Here is a 20352-nt window from a genome sequence, read left to right as displayed (position 1 = left end):
TGCAGGAAAAGAGATTCCACCTAAACATTAGGAAGAACTTCCTGACTGTCAGGGCTATTTGACAGTGGAATTCACTGCCTCAGAGAGTAGTGGAGTCTCCTTCTTTGGAGGTTTTTAAAGAGAGGCTGGAGGGCCATCTGTCCGGAGTGCTTTGATTGTGTGTTCCTGCATTGCAGGGGGTTGGACTTGATGGCCCTTGGGGTCTCTTCCAACTCTATGATTTATGGTCTTATGTGCAGTTCCAAATGGGAGAGTAGCAAGCTAACCACCTTGCATGTGGGGCGAGATTGTGAAAGAAGCCACTCACTTTAAACACAGAACCCGTACTGGTATAACAGACACCACCATCTCATTACTGTAAAACTTACGCAGGCTCTGTCCTATTTCTTGCCCAGTCAAGCAGACCATGCAAGACAAAAGAGGGCGAGATTATAAATGAAACCCACACAGTTGAAAACAGTTTATTGCCCTGTTGCAACAATACAATAATAACGTAAGACAACACAATAACAATACAATAATAATGTAAGAAATCTCTTGTTTATTGTTGACACAGCTTTTGTTCATTGGGTCATATTAGGTTTGCTGCATACTCAGTCTTCATTTTGTCCAATTTTTTTGCCCAAGTATGCAGGATCTGCTCAAGATAGCTTCAACTTTACATCTAGCAGTGGCGTAGGAGGTTAAGAGCTCATGTATCTAATCTGGAGGAACCGGGTTTGATTCCCAGCTCTGCTGCCTGAGCTGTGGAGGCTTATCTGGGGAATTCAGATTAGCCTATACACTCCCAAACATGCCAGCTGGGTCACCTTGGGCTAGTCACAGCTTCTTGGAGCTTTCTCAGCCCCACCTACCTCACAGGGTGTTTGTTGTGAGGGGGGAAGGGCAAGGAGATTGTAAGCCCCTTTGAGTCTCCTTACAGGAGAGAAACGGGGGATATAAATCCAAACTCTTCTTCAGCTCTTCTTCCCTACACTCTATTGAGGTTTGTCCCACCCCTAAGTGCACATATTTGTAAGTTTATGCATTGAAATCCGTAAGATATATACATTAAAGAAATGCTCAAAATGGCAGTCGGTTGATTTTGCCAAACAGGGTCAGGGTCACCCTACAGTCAATGATCCACAAAGCATGAAATCTTCAGTACTGACTATCTTAGGAAAGCATGAATAGTGACTGACAAGCCAAGCCATTTCACATCCTGATGGAAGCAGCTGGAATTGTGTAGTTCTCCACTCCCCTATTTAATATCTTTTCAACTACTTTGAAGGCTTGAGTGCTCCCATGCAAGGCCAGAACTGGCCGGCAGCTCACTTGAACCCATGAGTCTTTATTAGATTGTCATGTTGAGTATTGAGCATCATTAAAATCCTGACCAGCTACAGAGCTGCCGCTGTTTGGCAGTGTGAAAAGGAACTGAGAGTAACTGATGGATTCTCTTTTTCCTTGGTGTATGCTGGGGGGGGGGGGATATAGGAGCAGACAATAGACCAGAGGGGGCTGAGTTTAGATGACACCGAGTAGAAATCTCTGTGAACCAATCAGCAATACACAGACATGCTGTGTGAAATGTGCCTTGATTGTACGACAGACCTACAAAGATACATCGATCCTCCGTTGTGGTATTTTAGCGATAGGTTTCTATACTTTATTCACAATCCTGAGCGTTGAATCTCCTCAGCAGAGCACATTGCACTGTGTAGCTTGTCAACTTGGCAAGCAGTGCTCGGTGTGTGAGGAGAGTACTTCTGACTTTGAAAAGGGGCGCAATTTTCCCCCCTCAGCAATGGGTATTTATTTTGTGTGGTTTTTCTTCCCTTGCTTGGCAAACGCACTTGAGAGAGCAACAGTTGTCAATGGAAGTTTTGGAAGATCGGTCGAAATGCCTAATATCTCTCATTTTTTCCCTTGGACAAATCACACCTTTGCCAATTGGCAGAGGTTTTTGGATGGGAGAAAATACGGGACCGGATCCCAAAATATTGTTGTGAGGATCTTTCTCATTGTGGCGTACTCCTTTATCATCATCTGCTCCCTCTTCGGCAACGTCTTGGTCTGTCACGTTGTGAGCAAAAACAAAAGGATGCACTTTGCAACGAGCCTGTTCGTTGCCAACCTCGCCGTAGCTGACCTTATGATCACCTTTCTCAATACTCCATTCACTTTGGTAAGAACACCGAGGAACTACATTTCTCCGACTTCTAAGATTACTTAAGGAACGCATGCTCATATCTGGCTCTTCTGTTCGACTCTACCGATAAGTATGACTTCCGTGTCTGTGCTAAAGTTCTTTTTCTCCCCAGGGATTTCCTTTAACAAACAGGACAACACTTAATTTCTTAAATTAAATGTGATGTGTAGTTCTATTCGGTACTTCATAACAAATTGAAACTGACAACTGAAAGGTTGCTACTTCAGTGAATATTTATATTGATACCTTCAAGAAAGAGGTACATTAAACTCTTCACTGTTTATTCCTGTGACGCCAGCTTTTTATGCTATTATAAGCCAGTTACATTTGAATATATTGCTGCACTTCATTGCTGGGCTTCTTCGTTTTAATTGCAGGGGTGCTAAAAACAGTGGGCGTAACCCACTGGTATTGAAATGAAGAGGGACATATGGAACTATAGAAAATTTGCCATGATTATGTATATGAGGTATGTCGAAGGCTTTCACGGCTGGATTCAACTGGTTGTTGTGGGTTTTCCGGGCTGTGTGGCTGTGGTCTGGTAGATCTTGTCCCTAATGTTTCGCCTGCATCTGCGGCTGGCATCTTCAGAGGTGTATCACAGAGGGAAGTCTGTTACACACTGTCTCTCTGTGATGCACCTCTGAAGATGCCAGCCGCAGATGCAGGCAAAACAGAACAAGATCTACCAGACCACGGCCACACAGCCTGGAAAACCCACCACAACCAGTATATGAGGTATGTTTAGCAGGCGTCCGTGAAGTTTTTGTCAGTTACTCAAGGGCTGAATGAGATGGTTGTAAAGATCTCTGTAGGGAATCAAGCTGGTTTGGATTCATGTTTGCAGAATGATCAGTCTTGTAGTTAATGTATTGTAGAAGGCTTTCACGGCCGGATTCAACTGGTTTCAGTCTTGAAGTTAGCTTGTCAGACAAGGGTCAAGTACACCTGGGTTCAAACGTCCCTTGACTCAGTCATGAATCTCACTCGCTGACCATGGACCAGTTACGCTCTTAAAGACTAATCGACCTCACAGGGCTGTTATGAGATTAGGACTGGGGGGGGGGGGGCACATGTATGTTGTGCTTAGCTGCTTGGAGAAAGTACAGGATAAAAAAATTATACTAGATCAAATGAGGAACTCCTGAGAAAGTGAAATTCAGCAGGAGTTTCTCATTTTTACAAATCAATTGCAGTCAGAACAAAGACGCTGCACCAGGTTTCTGCACTGCAACTAATTATTTTCCTTGCATTAGATTGGACTACTGTAATGCTTTGCACATGGGGCTGACCTTAAAGACAACTTGAAAACTTCAGGGAGTTGGTCTAGCTTTTATTTTTAGAGAGCCATTTGAAATCATTGCATTCTGAGTTCAGCGTTGGGTGCTTCACTATCAGGGACCCACAGTCCTAAAGGATCCATTTCCTTATCAGCCCATTATGTTTTTCATGCCAGTTCCTGCTTGGGGGGTTCCGACTCACATACTTGTGCTCCATGCCATGGGATCTCAGATCTGTTCTGTTTTTGGATTGATTTTTTGAGTTTGCCAGAAGGAGGAGGCACCCTCTCTATAACTTTTCAGGAATACTTGTATGACTGTCTTTAACAAGGGGGGGGGGTCTTGAATTATGTCACTTATTAATTTATACCCCACTATTCTCCCCAATGGGGACCTGAAGTGACTTACATTCTCCTCATTCTGTCTTCTGAGAGCTAGTGTGGTGTAGTGGTTAAGAGCAGGTACACCGTAATCTGGAGGACTGGGTTTGATTCCCCGCTCTGCCACTTGAGCTGTGGAGGCTTATCTGGTGAACTAGATTAGCTTGTGCACTCCAACACATGCCAGCTGGGTGATCTTGGCCTAGTCACAGTTCTTTGGAGCTCTCTCAGCCCCACCTGCCTCACAGGGTGTTTGTCATGAGGGGGGAAGGAAAAGGAGATGTTTAAGCCCCTTTGAGTCTCCTTACAGGAGAGAAAGGGGGATATAAATCCAACTCTTCTTCTTCTTCTTCTTCTTCCATTTTATTACCTCAATAACCTAGTGTAAAGGATTCAATGGTGTTGATGGGAAGGGCAGCCGCCTAACCTTGAGTACATTCCACAGCCCGGGCGATGGGCCAGCTTCATCGGCGGAGACCTTATCTCTGCGCGGGAGATGAGGTCTCCGTTCCCATGGGAAGCCGGGAGGGGGATGGGATGGATAGAGTTATAACCTGTGCTTCTGGCGGGAAGTGTCATTCCTGCCACTGCGTGTACTTGAGCTTTCTAAGATGTCTGAATAAACGGTCTTTTTCACCAAAGAGCCTTTTATTTCTGCTTCTATGGAATTCCTTACATTGTGGCAGGAATCCTAATTCATCTATATTCCTAGTGCAGTGGACCTCTGGTGTCTCGGCATGGAGAGGTTGGATGTTTCTGGGGAAGGTGCGGTAGCTCCCCAAAGAAGGAGCTCCGACCTTTCCCTTCTGGATCTGGAGGAACCGGGCGGGAGAACGGGTCTCGCTGGTGACCTCTTCTTCCCGATCCTATTATCAAAGCACGGTAGTCTTCCTTTTTTACTCCCGTTGGAATGAGGGACGTGACGGTACGACCATGGGGACTTACATGAGTGGTTTGGGGCGCTGTCTATGGATCGAAAGCCTGTGGATCCGGATATCTACCCGTTTTAAGTATGGGATTCTACAAACCTCAGATGCAACCTGTCATGAAGCGAGACGGGCCTGACCACCTTTCATCACGGCAGCTCCAGGGAGTCCATTGAATCCATTCCTGGACTCGTATTTTGGTGATGCTCCCAAAGAACCACATTGTGGGTATCACAGCACTGGGGCCCATCCGAAGCGACACTGGGACTAAACCTGGGATTGGGAGGGGTATCCGTACTGTCTTCCGATCCGGACCCCCCCTGATCCCGGGCCAGCGGCTGCATCTGAGATGCCCTGGGGAGCCACCGGTGGCTACGGTATCTCCGGATGTCCCGCTTCCAGACGACGAAGAGTCCGAAGAAAGCCTGCACTCCCAGCCGGATCTGTTCCCCTCTCCCATCGAAGAGAGCTGGGATGAGGAAGTGGGCCGACGCTGCGAAGATGCCTGCCAGAAGCATGGGCCCGTGGAACATGCCAGCTACATCGGAGGAGTGAACGGGCACAGCTGCAGCAAGAGCGTGGAAAACCTGCAGAGGGGACCGGGAACCAGTAACGCAAAGAAGTCCAACTCGAGTTGGACCGTGCTACAAAGATAGCGCCTTCCAACGCGGCAATATGCGCCAGAATCGGTCAGTCCATGATAAGGTCCTGGAACACTCCAGACTGGATTTACAGCGGCAACGCGGCAGCGTTCAGGCCTTGCGCACGCAAAGTGAACTTACTCGCAGCTGTTCAACGGGACGAACTGGCTAAATTGGAACGAGAGAAAGCAGCTCTGCATGCGCACCAGGATGCATTGACCCGCAAGGAGAGAGAGCTGGCTGCCTTGGAGAGGGAACTGAGGGGCAACGCTGCTGGGTCCTGCCACCTTCCAAGGACCAGCTCCCACCGGAACGCCAGCGGCACCGGCATTACATACCGCCACCCGCATTCCGGCCCCCCCTGTGCAACCGCTGCCTTACGCCCTAACCTGCTCAACCTGCGATCCGCCGCTGCAGGCGCCAAGAGCCGTGGAAAGGGTTACTACAGGCCCCCTCGATACGTCTGCCCGTTTCGGGATGGGACCGGCTTCCAAACTCCCCGCTTCATCTTACAACCTTCGATGCCCACATGGAAGACTATGACGATCTATACCCGGTCTGAGCGCGAAAAAATCTACGTGGACATCGGCTCAGGGGTCCTGGATGGGGCGGCAGCCGACGCTGGTTTCATGACCCTTTTGGACCACCTACAAGATGAAGACTCTCGCACGGGTGCCCGCATTCCTCCAAGCCTTTAAGAGCTGCGCTTCCAAGATCCGGGCGCCCGAAAATGAAGCTATCCACGCTAATTCATCAAAATCTATTCAGCAGGGCAACCGCTTCGTTTGCAGAATTTGCCCGTGGAATTTCGCGGCGGGCGGCTGCTCGTGGCTTCCCTCCTGAGTGGCCTGAACGCATGGCGGAAATGCTTAATACTTCTCCGGATGCTGTTGGACGGCGAAGCTGCGTGAAAGCGGGTGTTTTTAATTTTTTTTAGTGGGTTCCTCGCACTCATTGCTGATTGGATCCAGTTGGGATCCCAGGTGAGCGATCTCCGCTTGGAATACGCTGCGTGCCGGAGGCTATTGCCCACGCCCAAAACCTGCCACCGCGCCTACCAAAGCTCCAGCCCCAGCCGCCTCTACCGAGACCACCGCTGAGTGCCGTCGCCGTCTGGGATTGTGTCTTTATTGCGGAGGGCCAGGTCATTTAGCCGCCAACTGTCCGAAGAAACAAAAAACAACCGCAAAAGCCAGTACTGGCTGCTAATTCCCATCTGCCAAGCCACCATCGCCGAATCGGGGCCGCCATCGTAAAATTCCATCTAAAGCAATCATCGCCACGGCGACTCCAGAAGGAGGGGAAAGCAGCTGTTTGCCTTTCTTCAGCCCCCATGGACATGGGGAGTTCGACTCTGACGCGGTGAGTGAAGGCAGCGCTCCCATTACTGTCCAAGCCGTTTCTGGCCAACTCCCCGCTAAAGCATACTCTGCATTATAGCCTCAGCCCTTGTGGATTCTTGGCTGCTCCCATTGCTTAATGCGGCCCCATTTGGGTGGCAGAGGAGCTAGGTCTGGACTTAAAATTCCCTGGCTAAAGCTCCATACCATTCAACGGCAAATGGACGGCAGCCACTCTCGAGAACGTAAGGACCGGCCCAGTTCAAAACACAACCGGTTCACCACTCGTAATATGCGCCGACCATTGGGAGAAAATTAGTTTTATTTTGGTGGTAGTGGCCAAACACTCAATAGTTCTGGGCATGCCATGGTTATTGTTACATGAACCAAAATTCATTTGGAAAGAAAGGATCTTAGAATTCACTGACCCTCCCTGCGGTGAACACATGAATTGGGGGGGAAAACTCAACTTCTCCTGACACCCCCCCCCCCCTGGCTTCATCAGCGATTGCTCCCGATTCTAGCGGCATCCCACCAGAGTACCAAAGATTTAGCCAGAGTTTTTCAGGAGCAAGAATGCGATCAGTTACTTACCCCATAGAGACACTGACTGCAAAATCGTTATACAGCCGGTATGGCTTTGCCCAAAGGTAGAATCTACCGCATGAGTCCCAATGAAGAGAAGAGAACCCGTGCCTTCTTAGATAAGAACCTCGCTCGCGGGTTCATGCAGTGAGCTACTAAACACACACATCCTCCTCCTGTTTTGTTTCTAAAAAAAAAAAGATGGGTCTTTACGGCTCTGCACAGATTACCGGGGTCTCAATGCAGTCTCCCTGTCCAATAAATACCCTTTGCCTCTAATCAAAAGGACCTTTTAGGCGCGTTGGGCGAAGGGAGCATCTTGCTAAGTTGGACTTGAGAGAAGCTTACTACAGAGTCAGAATTGCTGAGGGCTATAGACACTTGACTGCGTTTGCTTACAAAGTTTGGACAATTTGAATGCTTAATAATGCCATTAGGGTTAAGTGGGGCCCCCGGAGCTTTTATGGCCCTTATCAGCAAAGTTCTTCACGAGTTATTGTACAAGGGAGCAGTCGTGTACTTAGAGGACGTTTTGGTCTATTGACGAACCATGGAGGGACATGCAGCATTGGTTCGGGAAGTATTGAAGCGTTTGCTCAACAACTCTCTCTTTGCCAAACTCTCTCTCAAATGCTGTTTCCACCAGACCTCTATTGACTATTTGGGCTACGAGGATCTCGCATACAAAGGGGCTTAAAAATGGATCCTGCTAAGATTTGATGCGCTGTCCTTCAATGGCTGCCTACCACCACCAACCGAAAAGAGCTCCAATCTTTTCGCAGGTTTTGCCCAAAAAGAATTTCTATCATGGCTTTATACCCCAATTAAGCTGAACTGACTCTCCCTCTCACAGACCTCTCTGCAGCACTAAGGGTAAAGATCCACTGACCGTAAAGCCCGGGGCCCCCCTTTCCTGGTCTGAGGAATGTCAGCGAACTTAACCTTTCAACTTTTAAAATGCGGCTTTTTTACCACGGGCTATCCTAAAGCACCCTGGTAGATCTCCCCTTTGTGGTTCACGTGGATGCCTCGGACAAAGCAGGGCAGCCCTGTTGCAGAGAAATAAAGATGATAGGCTGGTTCCGTGTGCTTATTTATCCAAGAAATTCTCCGGTGCTGAACTCAACTGGACTGTGGGGGGGGGATAAAGAGATTTCGCGGCCATCAAAGTAGCACTCTCCGCTTGGCGCCACTGGCTGGAGGGGGCTAAACACCCCTTTCAGGTTTGGTCGGATCACAAGAACTTGGCCGCTCTCTCCACCCCCCTCAAGATGTCCTTGAAGCAACTCCGTTAGACCGATTTCTTTCACCGTTTCTCTTTCACAGTCCATTTTTTCCCCGGGAAGACCAATAAACGCTAGCTGACGCAGCTCAGCGCCTACCCGGGGAGGAGGGTGGAGCTGCCTGCAGGACATTCCGCGCACTGTTCTCTCCCCCTCCCAGTTGGGGCTGGCTGTCACCCGATCTCAGGCGTCCACTCCTCCTTCACCGCCCATTCCCAGTCTCGTCTCTCGCTTTCCTGCGGGGAATTTCGAGGCCGGGGCTGCCGCGAAACCTCCGGCGGAGGAAGGTGACTCCCAATTGCGTTTGGAGAATGGAGTTTGGCGGAGGGGGGAATGTTGGTACGTGCCTCCCCCCCTCCGCAAGCAGGTTCTTGAAATACTGCCACGATGCCCGCTTCGGCTGGACATTTTGGCTTTCTGAAAACTCTGCATTTGGCCGCCCGTCAGTTCTGGTGAAATGCGCAATGTAAGGACGATGAAGGCATTATATTAAAGGTTGCTCTGTTTTGTGCAGAAGCCAAAAACATTCCGGGAAAGCCCCATGGGCTGTTAGGGAAAACCTCTCCCGGTGGCCTCCCGCCCCTGGGAAGTCATCTCCATGGATTTTATTACAGATTTACCGGAAAGTCATGGCAACACGGTCTTATGGGTGGTGGTGGACTTATTTTCTAAACAAGCCCCGGTACATTCCCATGTGCTTCCATCCCCTCGGCTCCTAAGTTAGCGCGGCTGTTCATTCAACATGTTTACCGTCTACACTCCGCCCCCGTTAAGGTGGTCCTCGACCCTTTGGCCCCCAATTCATTTCAAAGTTCTGGAAGGCTTTTTTTAGGGTTGTTAGGGGCCGCCCCGGCGGTCGCCGCCCCCTACCACGTTCAAAGTGACGGTGAGTCGGAGAGAGCAGGCAGAACCCTAGAGCAGTATTTCACGTTGTTACACCAGCTACCACCAAGACAATTGGTGCGAGCTCGTTCCGTTTGCGGAGTGCGCCTATAACAATGCGGTTCACCAGCAGTACAAAAAAAAACCCCTTTGAAATTGTGTCTGGTCGCATCGCTTCCCGCCCGTTGCCGCAACTACCAGCGACAACGTTGGATCCTCCAGAGTTTCAACAATGGATTTCATCCCTAGCCGAGGGGTGGAAATGCGGTCCAGAGCTGCTGCCTTACAACAGGCTAAAGGACTCCCAAAAGCTGCAAGCGGATAAGCTTTTCGGATTTCCCTCTGCGTGTAGGCAGGTGTATTTGTCTACCAAAAATCTCCAGAGGCGTGCATAAATTTTTCCAAACTGGAAGCCTGCAGGTACGTGGGACCTTTTCAGATTACTAAAGTGATTAATGATGTCACTGCCCGATTGGATTTGCCTAACTCTCTTAGTAACATTCATCCTGTCTTCCATTCCAGTTTACTCAAAGGAGGCTCCCGTTTCCGATGCCTGTACGAGCCGGCGGAGAGACCCCGCGACTATTATTGATGGCCACAAGCATTACGGAATTGGCGCCATCCTGGACTCTCGCTTTAATCGCATGGCAGCTTGCAATATTTAGTCTCTTGGGTGGGATATTCCCTCTGGGTATAATCAATGGGTTTATCCCGAAAAAATTGGCGCCCCCACCCTTATTTCTGCTTTCCACCGCGCCTTTCCGCACAAACCTGGGGGGGAGGGGTCTTCTTTAAGGGAGGCAGAGTGTAAAGGATTCAATGGTGTTGATGGGAAGGGCAGCCGCCTGGCCTTGAGTACATTCCACAGCCCGGGCGATGGGCCAGCTTCATCGGCGGAGACCTTATCTCTGCGCGGGAGATGAGGTCTCCGTTCCCATGGGAAGCCGGGAGGGGGATGGGATGGATAGAGTTATAACCTGTGCTTCTGGCGGGAAGTGTCATTCCTGCCACTGCGTGTACTTGAGCTTTCTAAGATGTCTGAATAAACGGTCTTTTTCACCAAAGAGCCTTTTATTTCTGCTTCTATGGAATTCCTTACACCTATGAGGTAGGTAAGGCAAGAGTGTGACTGGTCCAAAGTCCCCTAGCAAACTTCCAGAAAACAGCAGGGATTTGAACCCAGGTCTCCCAGATCATAGTCTAGCACTCTAACCACTAGACCATACTTGATTTCTTGTATGGTGGAAGAGCTGCTAATAATTTTCAGTGTGTTCATGCATGTGAGACATGCACTGCAATTGGTTGCATTTGTTTTTGTGTAGTTTTGCCTTTCAGCATGTAGTGAGCTACCTCGAGTCTTTCATTAAAAAGCGGGATTTATTTTCAATGAATTAGTTGTGGGGAAGCATATTGTTGATCTAGGGATGAGGCATTTATGAAATCAGAAAGTCAAACGCAACTCAAACCGTATTTTCGTTGTCCCTAAACAAAGGTACGATCTACGTGTGAAAGTGAACCCCAACCAGTTTGATTCCTTGCATGGTTTCCTTCCTCCTCCTAGTAACTGGCGTGAACTTCAAAGAAGAACAGGTGAAACAGAGCAGGAGAAAATTTTATGCTGCCCTTTGTGACATGTATATTTAAGGGTAAACATCTGCTTGTATTTGGAAGTGGAGGAGACACCAGGAGCTCAGCAGGGTCAAATGAGAACTTTATGGTGACTGTAAACAGCTAAACCAGGACTGAATTTTTCTCAGGCTCGTTTCATAAACAATACGTGGATGTTTGGGAAGGCGATGTGCCACATCAGCCGCTTTGCCCAGTACTGCTCCCTCCACGTGTCGGCCTTCACCCTGACAGCCATCGCGGTGGACAGGCATCAGGTGAGATCCTCTTTCACACTGGGTGACAACAAGTGGATTTGACTTTCTCTTAAAAGCATCTTTCCTAAACAGGTTTTCTTCTGTGAGAAAAAAAGGCAGTACCGTACTTACCTTCCTTCCTTCCTTCCTTCCTTCCTTCCTTCCTTCCTTCCTTCCTTCCTTCCTTCCTTCCTTCCTTCCTTCCTTCCTTCCTTCCTTCCTTCCTTCCTTCCTTCCTTCCTTCCTTCCTTCCTGCCTGCCTGCCTGCCTGCCTGCCTGCCTGCCTGCCTGCCTGCCTTCCTTCCTTCCTGCCTGCCTGCCTGCCTGCCTGCCTGCTTCCTTCCTTCCTTCCTGCCTGCCTGCCTGCCTTTCTTTCTTTCTTTCTTTCTTTCTTTCTTTCTTTCTTTCTTTCTTTCTTTCTTTCTTTCTTTCTTTCTTTCTTTCTTTCTTTCTGCTGCTGCTGCTGTAACAACTTTCTTCCCAACTCCATGGCACAAGAGAGGGTTGGTAGCTGCTTTTTTAATAAAACAAAATTCTGCGCTCACTCTTGTGGGGGTGAAGTTAAAATAAAAAAAGTGGTGTGACCTACTCTAGTCATTGTGTGTTACATGGCTTGCCTGTAGGTGGTCATGCACCCTTCAGCCACCGGATCTCTGCCACCAAAGGCCTCATTTCGAAACAGATCATCTGGATCCCACCAGCCACCTGCTTCTGCTCCCTCCCACCGCGAATCTACACCAGGGAAGTTGTCCACATTTGAATACAGGTAAGGTGAGGGCTTCCTTTAAGCAAAGATGCACAACTCTTTGCACCAGCCCAGTGGTAAAAAAGCAGAGCAGGGTGGGAATTTAACAAAAAATAAAATGGAATGAAGAATTAAGAAGCTTCTTCCCCTATATCTAGGGGTTGCCAACTCTGGGCTGGGAAACATCTGGAAATTTGGGGTGGAGTCACAGAGATAAATGGTGGGGTTGGGGGGGGACCTCAGCAGAGTATAATGCTTTATAATCCATCCTTTAAAATCCATTTTCTGCAGGGCAGGGGTCAGCAGCTCAAAAGGAGACTTGCCCTGTGGTGAATGGCCGAGGGAAGCGTTACAGGGGGGGGGACGTTGCACTGGTAGCTTTCCCCCTTGCTATGCCTCTGCTGCAGGGGCTTTGATCTTGATCATCTGGAGCTCAATTTGCTAATGAAGTAGCAGGAAGTTTCCAGGTACCAGCGTGGTTTTACCTTAAAACTTAAATTTTTTTTAACAGCGTTGTCCTTAACTGCCTCTCCTCCCCTTCCCCACAATGTGTTTGAATCATTTAATGCTTGGCTCCGTTTATTAGAGAGGGACAAACAGTTACATATTTCTGAGGAAAAAGCAGCACTTTTCCGCCAACAGCATTACAATAAAGAAAACAACAACAAACGGTAAAGGCAGTTAACATCTTGAACAGGGAAAAAAATGTCCGAAGAGGTAAAACCCATGCCATGTTAGTATTTGTATGCTTCAGTTGGATCTTAGGACCCAGAAATAAATGCTCAATGGGCATGTGCAGTTAGTAAATTTGCTTACATCTTAACAACTGCAAAGGTCCTATCACCTCAATTGATCTGGCCTACAACAGGAGAAGGAGGGCCTACAGCTCGAATTGAGGAATTGCTTATTTTTTTTACAGGTATGTGATGGACTAATAAGAGAAAAAAGTATATTAAAATTTCCCCAGTTTTTCAGGAAGAGGTTTTCTTCTCCAGCTTCGTCAAGCAATTTTATATTTATTGTCAAAGAAAGGCTTTTCCAGGCCAGAATCACTGGGGTGCTGTGTGGTTTCGGGCTGTATGGCGTGTTCTAGTTTTACTTCGTCTGTGGCTGGCATCTTCAAGATCCTCTGTGCGGGCATAATCAACACAGAAACTTTTTTTGATTATTTAGTTACATTCAGGAGAGATTTATGCCTGGCTCCAAGCTCTGCTCAGAGGGGACATACTCAGTTACAAATAATTGTTGGACAATAAACTTCCATATTATTATTGTATATAATTTAGAAAATAGCACTTTTACATTTTAAACTAACTTTCAAAGAGCACACAGAAATAAAGAGTCGCGATTTCAATGGCGTGCAGTGATGTCTGCATGTGGCTCTTTTATGCATTGATAACCAGAATCTCCAAATTCACCATGTTAGGTCTTGTCCCTCACTGTAGCCAAAGAAGTCGCACCCGATGTTTGTGCCTCCCTGATTTCCCTGAACCAGTAGCCTATTCTGGAAGGTGATACCTGGACCAGGCAGCTTTTGTCCCTTCTCTATATTCTGCCCACTTGTTTATTATCACCGGTCACCTATGTGGCGTTGCTAAGAAAGAGCTCTGGTTCCGCTTAATGCCGTCGGGGGCGTGACCGTCGAGCAATACTTCGCCCTTCAAGCGGAGGAAGAAGGCAACCATTAAGATGCTGATATTGGTGGTGGTCATCTTTGCCGTCTGCTGGATTTCCCCTGCCAGACTTCTTTCGATCGATCCTTCTCTCAACCAAGTTATCGCAGCAACAACGCGGACTCTATTTGCGGCTTTCGTGGCTTTCGCCATGAGCAGCACCTGCTACAAATCCTTTCATTTACTGCTGGTTCAATGAGAATTTCAGGGGCCGGAGCTCAAGAGGCTGCCTCAAGGTGTTGTCAGAAGATCCGGGCTTCAAGGGGCCAGACGCCTCCTTCTACAGCTCTGTCCTACAGATAGCCTGAAAGCCGGACAATAGCAACTCAAAGGGGTCACCACGGCCCTATCGGCATCCCAGTTCCAATTAGGAGAAAACTTGCCGTGGCATACGGCTGAACTTCTGGTTGCTGTGGGTTGAGCGGCTGTAGCAAAAGTAAGCAATGGTAGAGTGGCCCTTAGCAGTTAGGATTGATGTTGTGAGCCTAGAGAAGAAGAGAATGATTTCCCAGAGTACCATGTTTCCCGAAAATAAGACTGCTTTAGATTAGATTCGCGCTGCGGGTATCAACCTAAGTTCGGAGCTCTTGATTCGACCTAAGTGCTCCGCTTTAGCCACTTTAGGATCGGCGTGGTTTTGTACCGAAAAAAACTTTGCCCCATGTAGCGGTTCAAATTTCCTGACTCAGTTGGGAACTACTACTTTTCAGGGAACCAGCGTAGAGAACTCGGCCAGATTCCAGTAAAGTGCAGAATCTCTGGTGCCCAGGAGTCCCCCATTCAATAGCCAATCACAGCTGAGTGTTTGCCGGGCATCGTTACAGCTGGCCAATCAAAAAAGCGCCACCGCCGTCCCTCCATTTCCTGGCGGCGGTTTTTAATTTAGTAATGATATGTGAGGATAGGCCGGAACATGGTTGTAGAACAATAGCCAATGGGAGCTGGTGGCTGAAGAGGCGTGATTCAATACTCCGAGGCTGGGATGGCTGGTTGCAGTGGGGAACAACAATGAAAGCCGACCCTAGAGTTAGCGAGTACCCTTCTCAGGGGAACTGGGTCCGAACCTATTTTACTCATGTCTTGGAATAGCCCTTATATTAATTTTACACCAAAAGTTGCATTAGGGCTTATTTTTACGGGTAGGGCTTATTTTAGGGGAAATGGGGTACCTTCCTGAGTCATCAAGGCAGGCTCTCCAGCAGCCCAGTTGCTTCCCTCTCAGGTGTGATACAAGCTGCATCCTCATTGGCAGGGAGCATCCTGCTGGATCCACCATCCTGATCTATATAACTACTAAGGTAGACTTATATTTTGGAGTGGGGCACTCCATTTTTAAGCCTCCTCGAAAAAAACCCTAAAAATCGCATGATAGAGGCCGAGGTGGAAGGTCTTATTTTAGGGGAAACATGGTAGTTGTCACTCCCATGAACAGGGTTATAGGATAAAGCTTTGCTTGTCTCTGCTGTAATATCTTACCCCACAGAGCCTTTGTTTCTTCCCCACAGATATAGTTTCCCCACAGTTAATTTATAGGTTTAGCTTCTGTTTTGTATAGAGTATTCAATTGGGAGAGGAACCTAATTTAGTTCACGCCCTTTAAAGCCCTAAGGCTGGTATTCTCACGGCAGTTAGCCACCCAGCAACCCGTCTGGTTTTGGCGGCAGTTAGGTGCCAACGGAGAGCTGGGTGGCTTTGGCAGCAAGTTAGACAGTCAAAGATGTTATAGGCCCCTGGTGGTGGCGAACCTTTGGCACTCTAAGATGTTATGGGCTGTTCCCATCAGCCCTTCCAGCGTGACCAATTGGCTGTGCGGGCCGGGGCTGGTAAATCCTGAATCGATGGTGCCTAGCACCCTCATCAACACAGTATTTGGGGTGGGCGGTGGCAAAGACTGCTATGAACTTGCGAGTATTTTACAATGAAAGTTCCAGCCTCAGAGGTTTCTGCGCTTGAAGAGCCTTTGTTAGTTACACCTGGGGAGGAATTAGGATCTGTCAACGGCGGTGCTGGTGGCTTCAGGTGTTGGGGCTTCCCAGACATTTAAATAAGATGGTGGATGTTACATTCTGCTTTGGCGGGTTGCAGGCACTTCAAGCCTTACCTGGGAAGTGCGGACATTTTGTGCCCATCAGTGTGACGGCTGGCATGATATGTTAATGTGCCAAGTAGCAAAAGTTACTTCTGACTAATAGTTTGGCACTATGGATAAATACTCCAAAATTCTGGTGACGAAGAATCCACCATGGTGCCGAAGGCGTGGGCTGGACTGGCGCTGGGTTGCGGTAATTGGGTTTCCAGGGCTGTGTGGTGTGCGATCTTGTTCCCAGACACTTTAAGCCTCCATCCTGTGAACGTCATCCTCGAGAGGTGTATATCACTGTGAGAGGGTGTTCTCTCAGAATTAATGTAACAGAACTTCTCTGTGATACACCTCTGAAGATGCCAGCTTTAAACATCTGGTCCTGGAACAAGATCCACCAGACTACTATTTCCCTACCAGAAAACCCACAACCAACTGGTAAAGTCCTATCATTTAGTCTGTACTCCTTTGCGAGCCATTGTCATTGGTGGGTACATGCAGTAAATATATTTTTTTTTCTTAATGTTTCTACATAATGTGCGTTCCATCTCTATTTAAGGTAAGGCCCTTCTTGAGTGGGCAGATTACCTTGATACCTCTGATAGTTCAAAATGACCTGTCCTATGTGTGTTGTGAAGGTCAACAAGATGGGTCGATGCAGGTTTAACTTTGAGCACATGTAACCTCAGCTGCGTTGGGTTCTGTGGGGCCGAGTGCTTGGGAAGGAGTTGCAAAAGAACCAATTTTTTAGAAACAACAAAATGGTTTACTTTTCTTTACAATTAGCGCGCCGAAGCAACATCAACTTATTTCGCGATTACGAATTCAAAGGTCCTGTTCAGGTTGCATTTTCAAAGTCTAGCTATTTACAGTCTACTGATGGCTGCCAAGTCAGAATTCTTCTTTGCACCGAAGTTGGCTGGCTCACAGAAGACTCAAGGGAAGCTTGATAGAACGGGTTTGCAACATGATGAAGGTCTCCAGGAGAACTCTCACCCGATACAACCACAAAGCCACACCTGAAACAATAAGCTCCAACATTTGCAACGCTTATGCAAAGCTAAACAACTCTTCCTTCCTTCCTTCCTTCCTTCCTTCCTTCCTTCCTTCCTTCCTTCCTTCCTTCCTTCCTTCCTTCCTTCCTTCCTTCCTTCCTTCCTTCCTTCCTTCCTTCCTTCCTTCCTGCCTGCCTGCCTGCCTGCCTGCCTGCCTGCCTGCCTGCCTGCCTTCCTTCCTGCCTGCCTGCCTGCCTGCCTGCCTGCCTTCCTTCCTGCCTTCCTGCCTTCCTGCCTGCCTCTTTCTTTCTTTCTTTCTTTCTTTCTTTCTTTCTTTCTTTCTTTCTTTCTTTCTTTCTTTCTTTCTTTCTTTCTTTCTTTCTTTCTTTCTTTCTTTCTTTCTTTCTTTCTTTCTTTAACTCCATGGCACAAGAGGTTGGTAGCTGCTTTTTTAATAAAACAAAATTCTGCACTCACTCTTGTGGGGGTGAAGTTAAAATAAAAAGTGAATTGTGACTTCTCTAGTCATTGTGTTACATGGCTTGCCTGTAGGTGGTCATGCACCCCCTTCAACCTCGGATCTCTGCCACCAAAGGCCTCATTTCTATTGGCGTCATCTGGATCCTGGCCACCTGCTTCTCCCTCCCACACGCGATCTACCAGAAGTTATTCACATTTGAATACAGGTAAGGGTGAGGGCTTCCTTTTGGCAAAGATGCACAACTCTTTGCACCAGCGAATTGGTAAAAGCAGAGCAGGGGTGGGAATTTAACAAAAATAAAATGGAATGAAGAATTAAGAAGCTTCTTCCCCTATATCTAGGGTTGCCAACTCTGGGCTGGGAAACATCTGGAAATTTGGGGGGTGAGTCACAGAATGGTGGGGTTGGGGGGGGACCTCAGCAGAGTATAATGCTTTATAATCCATCCTTTAAAATCCATTTTCTGCAGGGCAGAGGTGTAGCTCCAAGGGGCACTTGCCCCTGTGGGGGTGTGGCGGGGGCGTTACAGGGGGGGGACGATGCACTAGGCGCTTTCCCCCCTTGCTATGCCTCTGCTGCAGGGGAACTGATCTTGGTCATCTGGAGCTCAATTGTAATAGTAGCAGGAAGTTTCCAGGTACCAGCGTGGTTTTACCTTAAAACTTAAATTTTTTTTAACAGCGTTGTCCTTCACTGCCTCTCCCTCCCCTTCCCCACAATGGTAGATCAGCTAATGCTTGGCTCCGTTTATTAGAGAGGGACAAACAGTTATATTTCTGAGGAAAAAGCAACTTTACTTCAGCACAGCATTACAGCAAGAAAACAACAACAAACAGTAAAAGGCAGTTAACATCTTGAACAGGGAAAAAATGTCGAAGAGGTAAAACCCATGCCATGTTAGTATTTATGCTTCAGTTGGATCTTAGGACCCAAGAAATAAATGCTCAATGAGCATGTGCAGTTGGTAAATTTGCTTACATATTAACAACTGCAAGAGTCCCACCCTCCTCAGTTGATCTGGCCTACAACAGGAGAAGGAGGGCCTACAGCTCAATTGAGGGAATTGCTTATTTTTTTACAGGTATGTGATGGACCCAATAAGAGAGAAAAGTATATTAGAATTTCCCCAGTTTTCAGGAAGAGGTTTTTCTTCTCCAGCTCGTCAAGCAATTTTATATTTATTGTCAAAGGCTTTCACGGCCAGAATCACTGGGGTGCTGTGTGGTTTCCGGGCTGTATGGCCGTGTTCTAGTTTTGCCTGCGTCTGTGGCTGGCATCTTCAGATCCTCTGTACGGGCATAATCCTTCACAAGCTTTTTGATTATTTAGTTACATTCAGGAGATTTATGCCTGGCTCCAAACTCTGCTCAGGGGACATACTCAGTTACAAATAATTGTTGGACAAACTTCCATATTGTGTGTATATAATTTAGAAAATAACTTTACATTTTAAACTAACTTTCAAGAGCACACAGAGAAATAAAGTGCGATTTCAATAGCGTACAGTGATGTCTGCATGTGGCTCTTTTATCGTGATAACCGAATCTCCAAATTCACCATGTTCGGTCTTGTCCCTCACTGTAGCAAAGAAGTCACCCGATGTTTGTGCCTCCCTGATTTCCCTGAACCAGCCAACCTATTCTGGAAGTACCTGGACTTGGCAACTTTTGTCCTTCTCTATATTCTGCCCCTTGTTATTATCTCGGTCACCTATGTGAGCGTTGCTAAGAGGCTCTGGTTCCGCAATGCCGTCGGGGACGTGACCGTCGAGCAATACTTCGCCCTTCAGCGGAAGAAGAAGGCAACCATTAAGATGCTGATATTGGTGGTGGTCATCTTTGCCGTCTGCTGGTTCCCCTTGAACTGCTACGTCGTCCTTCTCTCCAGCCAAGTTATCCGCAGCAACAACGGGCTCTATTTCGCTTTCCATTGGCTTGCCATGAGCAGCACCTGCTACAATCCTTTCATTTACTGCTGGTTCAATGAGAATTTCAGGGCGGAGCTCAAGAGCTGCCTCAAGGTGTGTCAGAAGATCCCGGGCTTCAAGGGCCAAGGGCCGCCTCCTTCTACAGCTCTGTCCTACAGAATGGCCTGGCCAGACAATAGCAACTCCAAGGGGTCACCCGCAGCCTATCGGCATCCCAGTTCCAATTGGGGAAAACTGCCTTGGCATCTGTTGAACCTATAGTTGCTATGGGTTGAACGCTGTAGCAAAGTAAGCAATGGTAGGTGGCCCTTAGCAGTTAGGATTGTGTGTGAGCCTAGAGAAGAAGAGAGAGAATGATTTCCCAGAGTACCATGTTTCCCCGAAAATAAGACACTTAGGTCGATTCCGCACTTGCGTTATCAACCTAAGTTCGAGCTGCGTTCGACCTAAGTGCTCCGCACAGCCACTGGGATCGACGTGGTTTTGTACCAGCTTTGCCCCATGTAACGGTCAAATTTCTGACTCCAGTTGGGAACTACTACTTTTTCAGGGAACCACGCTCGAACTCAGCTCGATTCCAGTAAAGTGCAGAATCTCTGGTGCCAGGAGTCCCCCATTCAGCCAATCACAGCTGAGTGTTTCGGGCATGCGTACAGCTGGCCAATCAAAAAACGCCACCTTCGTCCCTCCATTCCTGTGGCAGTTTTTTTAATAATGTGTGTGGGGATAGACGGAACATGGTTGTAGAACAATAGCCAATCGGAACGGAGTGGCGAAGAGGCACAGGATGATTCCGCCCTCCGAGCTGGGATCAAGCTGGTTGCAGTGGGGAACAACAATGGCTTCGACCTAGGTTAGTACCCTTCTCAGGGAACTGGGTCGAACCTATTTTACTCATGTGCGGAATCGCCCTTATATTAATTTTTACACCAAAAGTTGCATTAGGGCTTATTTTCGGAGTAGGGCTTATTTTAGGGGAAATACGGTACCTTCACAAGTCATCAAGGCAGGCTCTCAGCAGCCCAGTTGCTTCCCTCTCAGGTGTGATACAAGCTGCATCCTCATTGGCAGGGAGCATCCT

The 20352-nt window shown here is 47.9% G+C and overlaps 1 protein-coding gene across 1 annotated transcript; it reads left to right on the top strand.

The window, feature by feature from the left end:
• The first annotated feature begins 1518 nt into the window (after positions 1-1518).
• On the top strand, positions 1519-19718 carry GPR83 (G protein-coupled receptor 83). The gene is given in 5 exon segments (XM_048492522.1): positions 1519-2167; positions 11266-11391; positions 17416-17549; positions 18929-19470; positions 19473-19718. Coding segments are annotated over 5 exon segments (1257 nt in total). The 5' UTR covers positions 1519-1786; the 3' UTR covers positions 19547-19718.
• Positions 19719-20352: the final 634 nt, after the last annotated feature.

Source organism: Sphaerodactylus townsendi, linkage group LG04 (genome assembly GCF_021028975.2).
Source record: "Sphaerodactylus townsendi isolate TG3544 linkage group LG04, MPM_Stown_v2.3, whole genome shotgun sequence".
Classification (NCBI taxonomy): domain Eukaryota; kingdom Metazoa; phylum Chordata; class Lepidosauria; order Squamata; family Sphaerodactylidae; genus Sphaerodactylus; species Sphaerodactylus townsendi.
The sequence above is the reverse complement of the archived record's forward strand: the minus strand, read 5'-3'. Positions and strand labels throughout refer to the sequence as shown.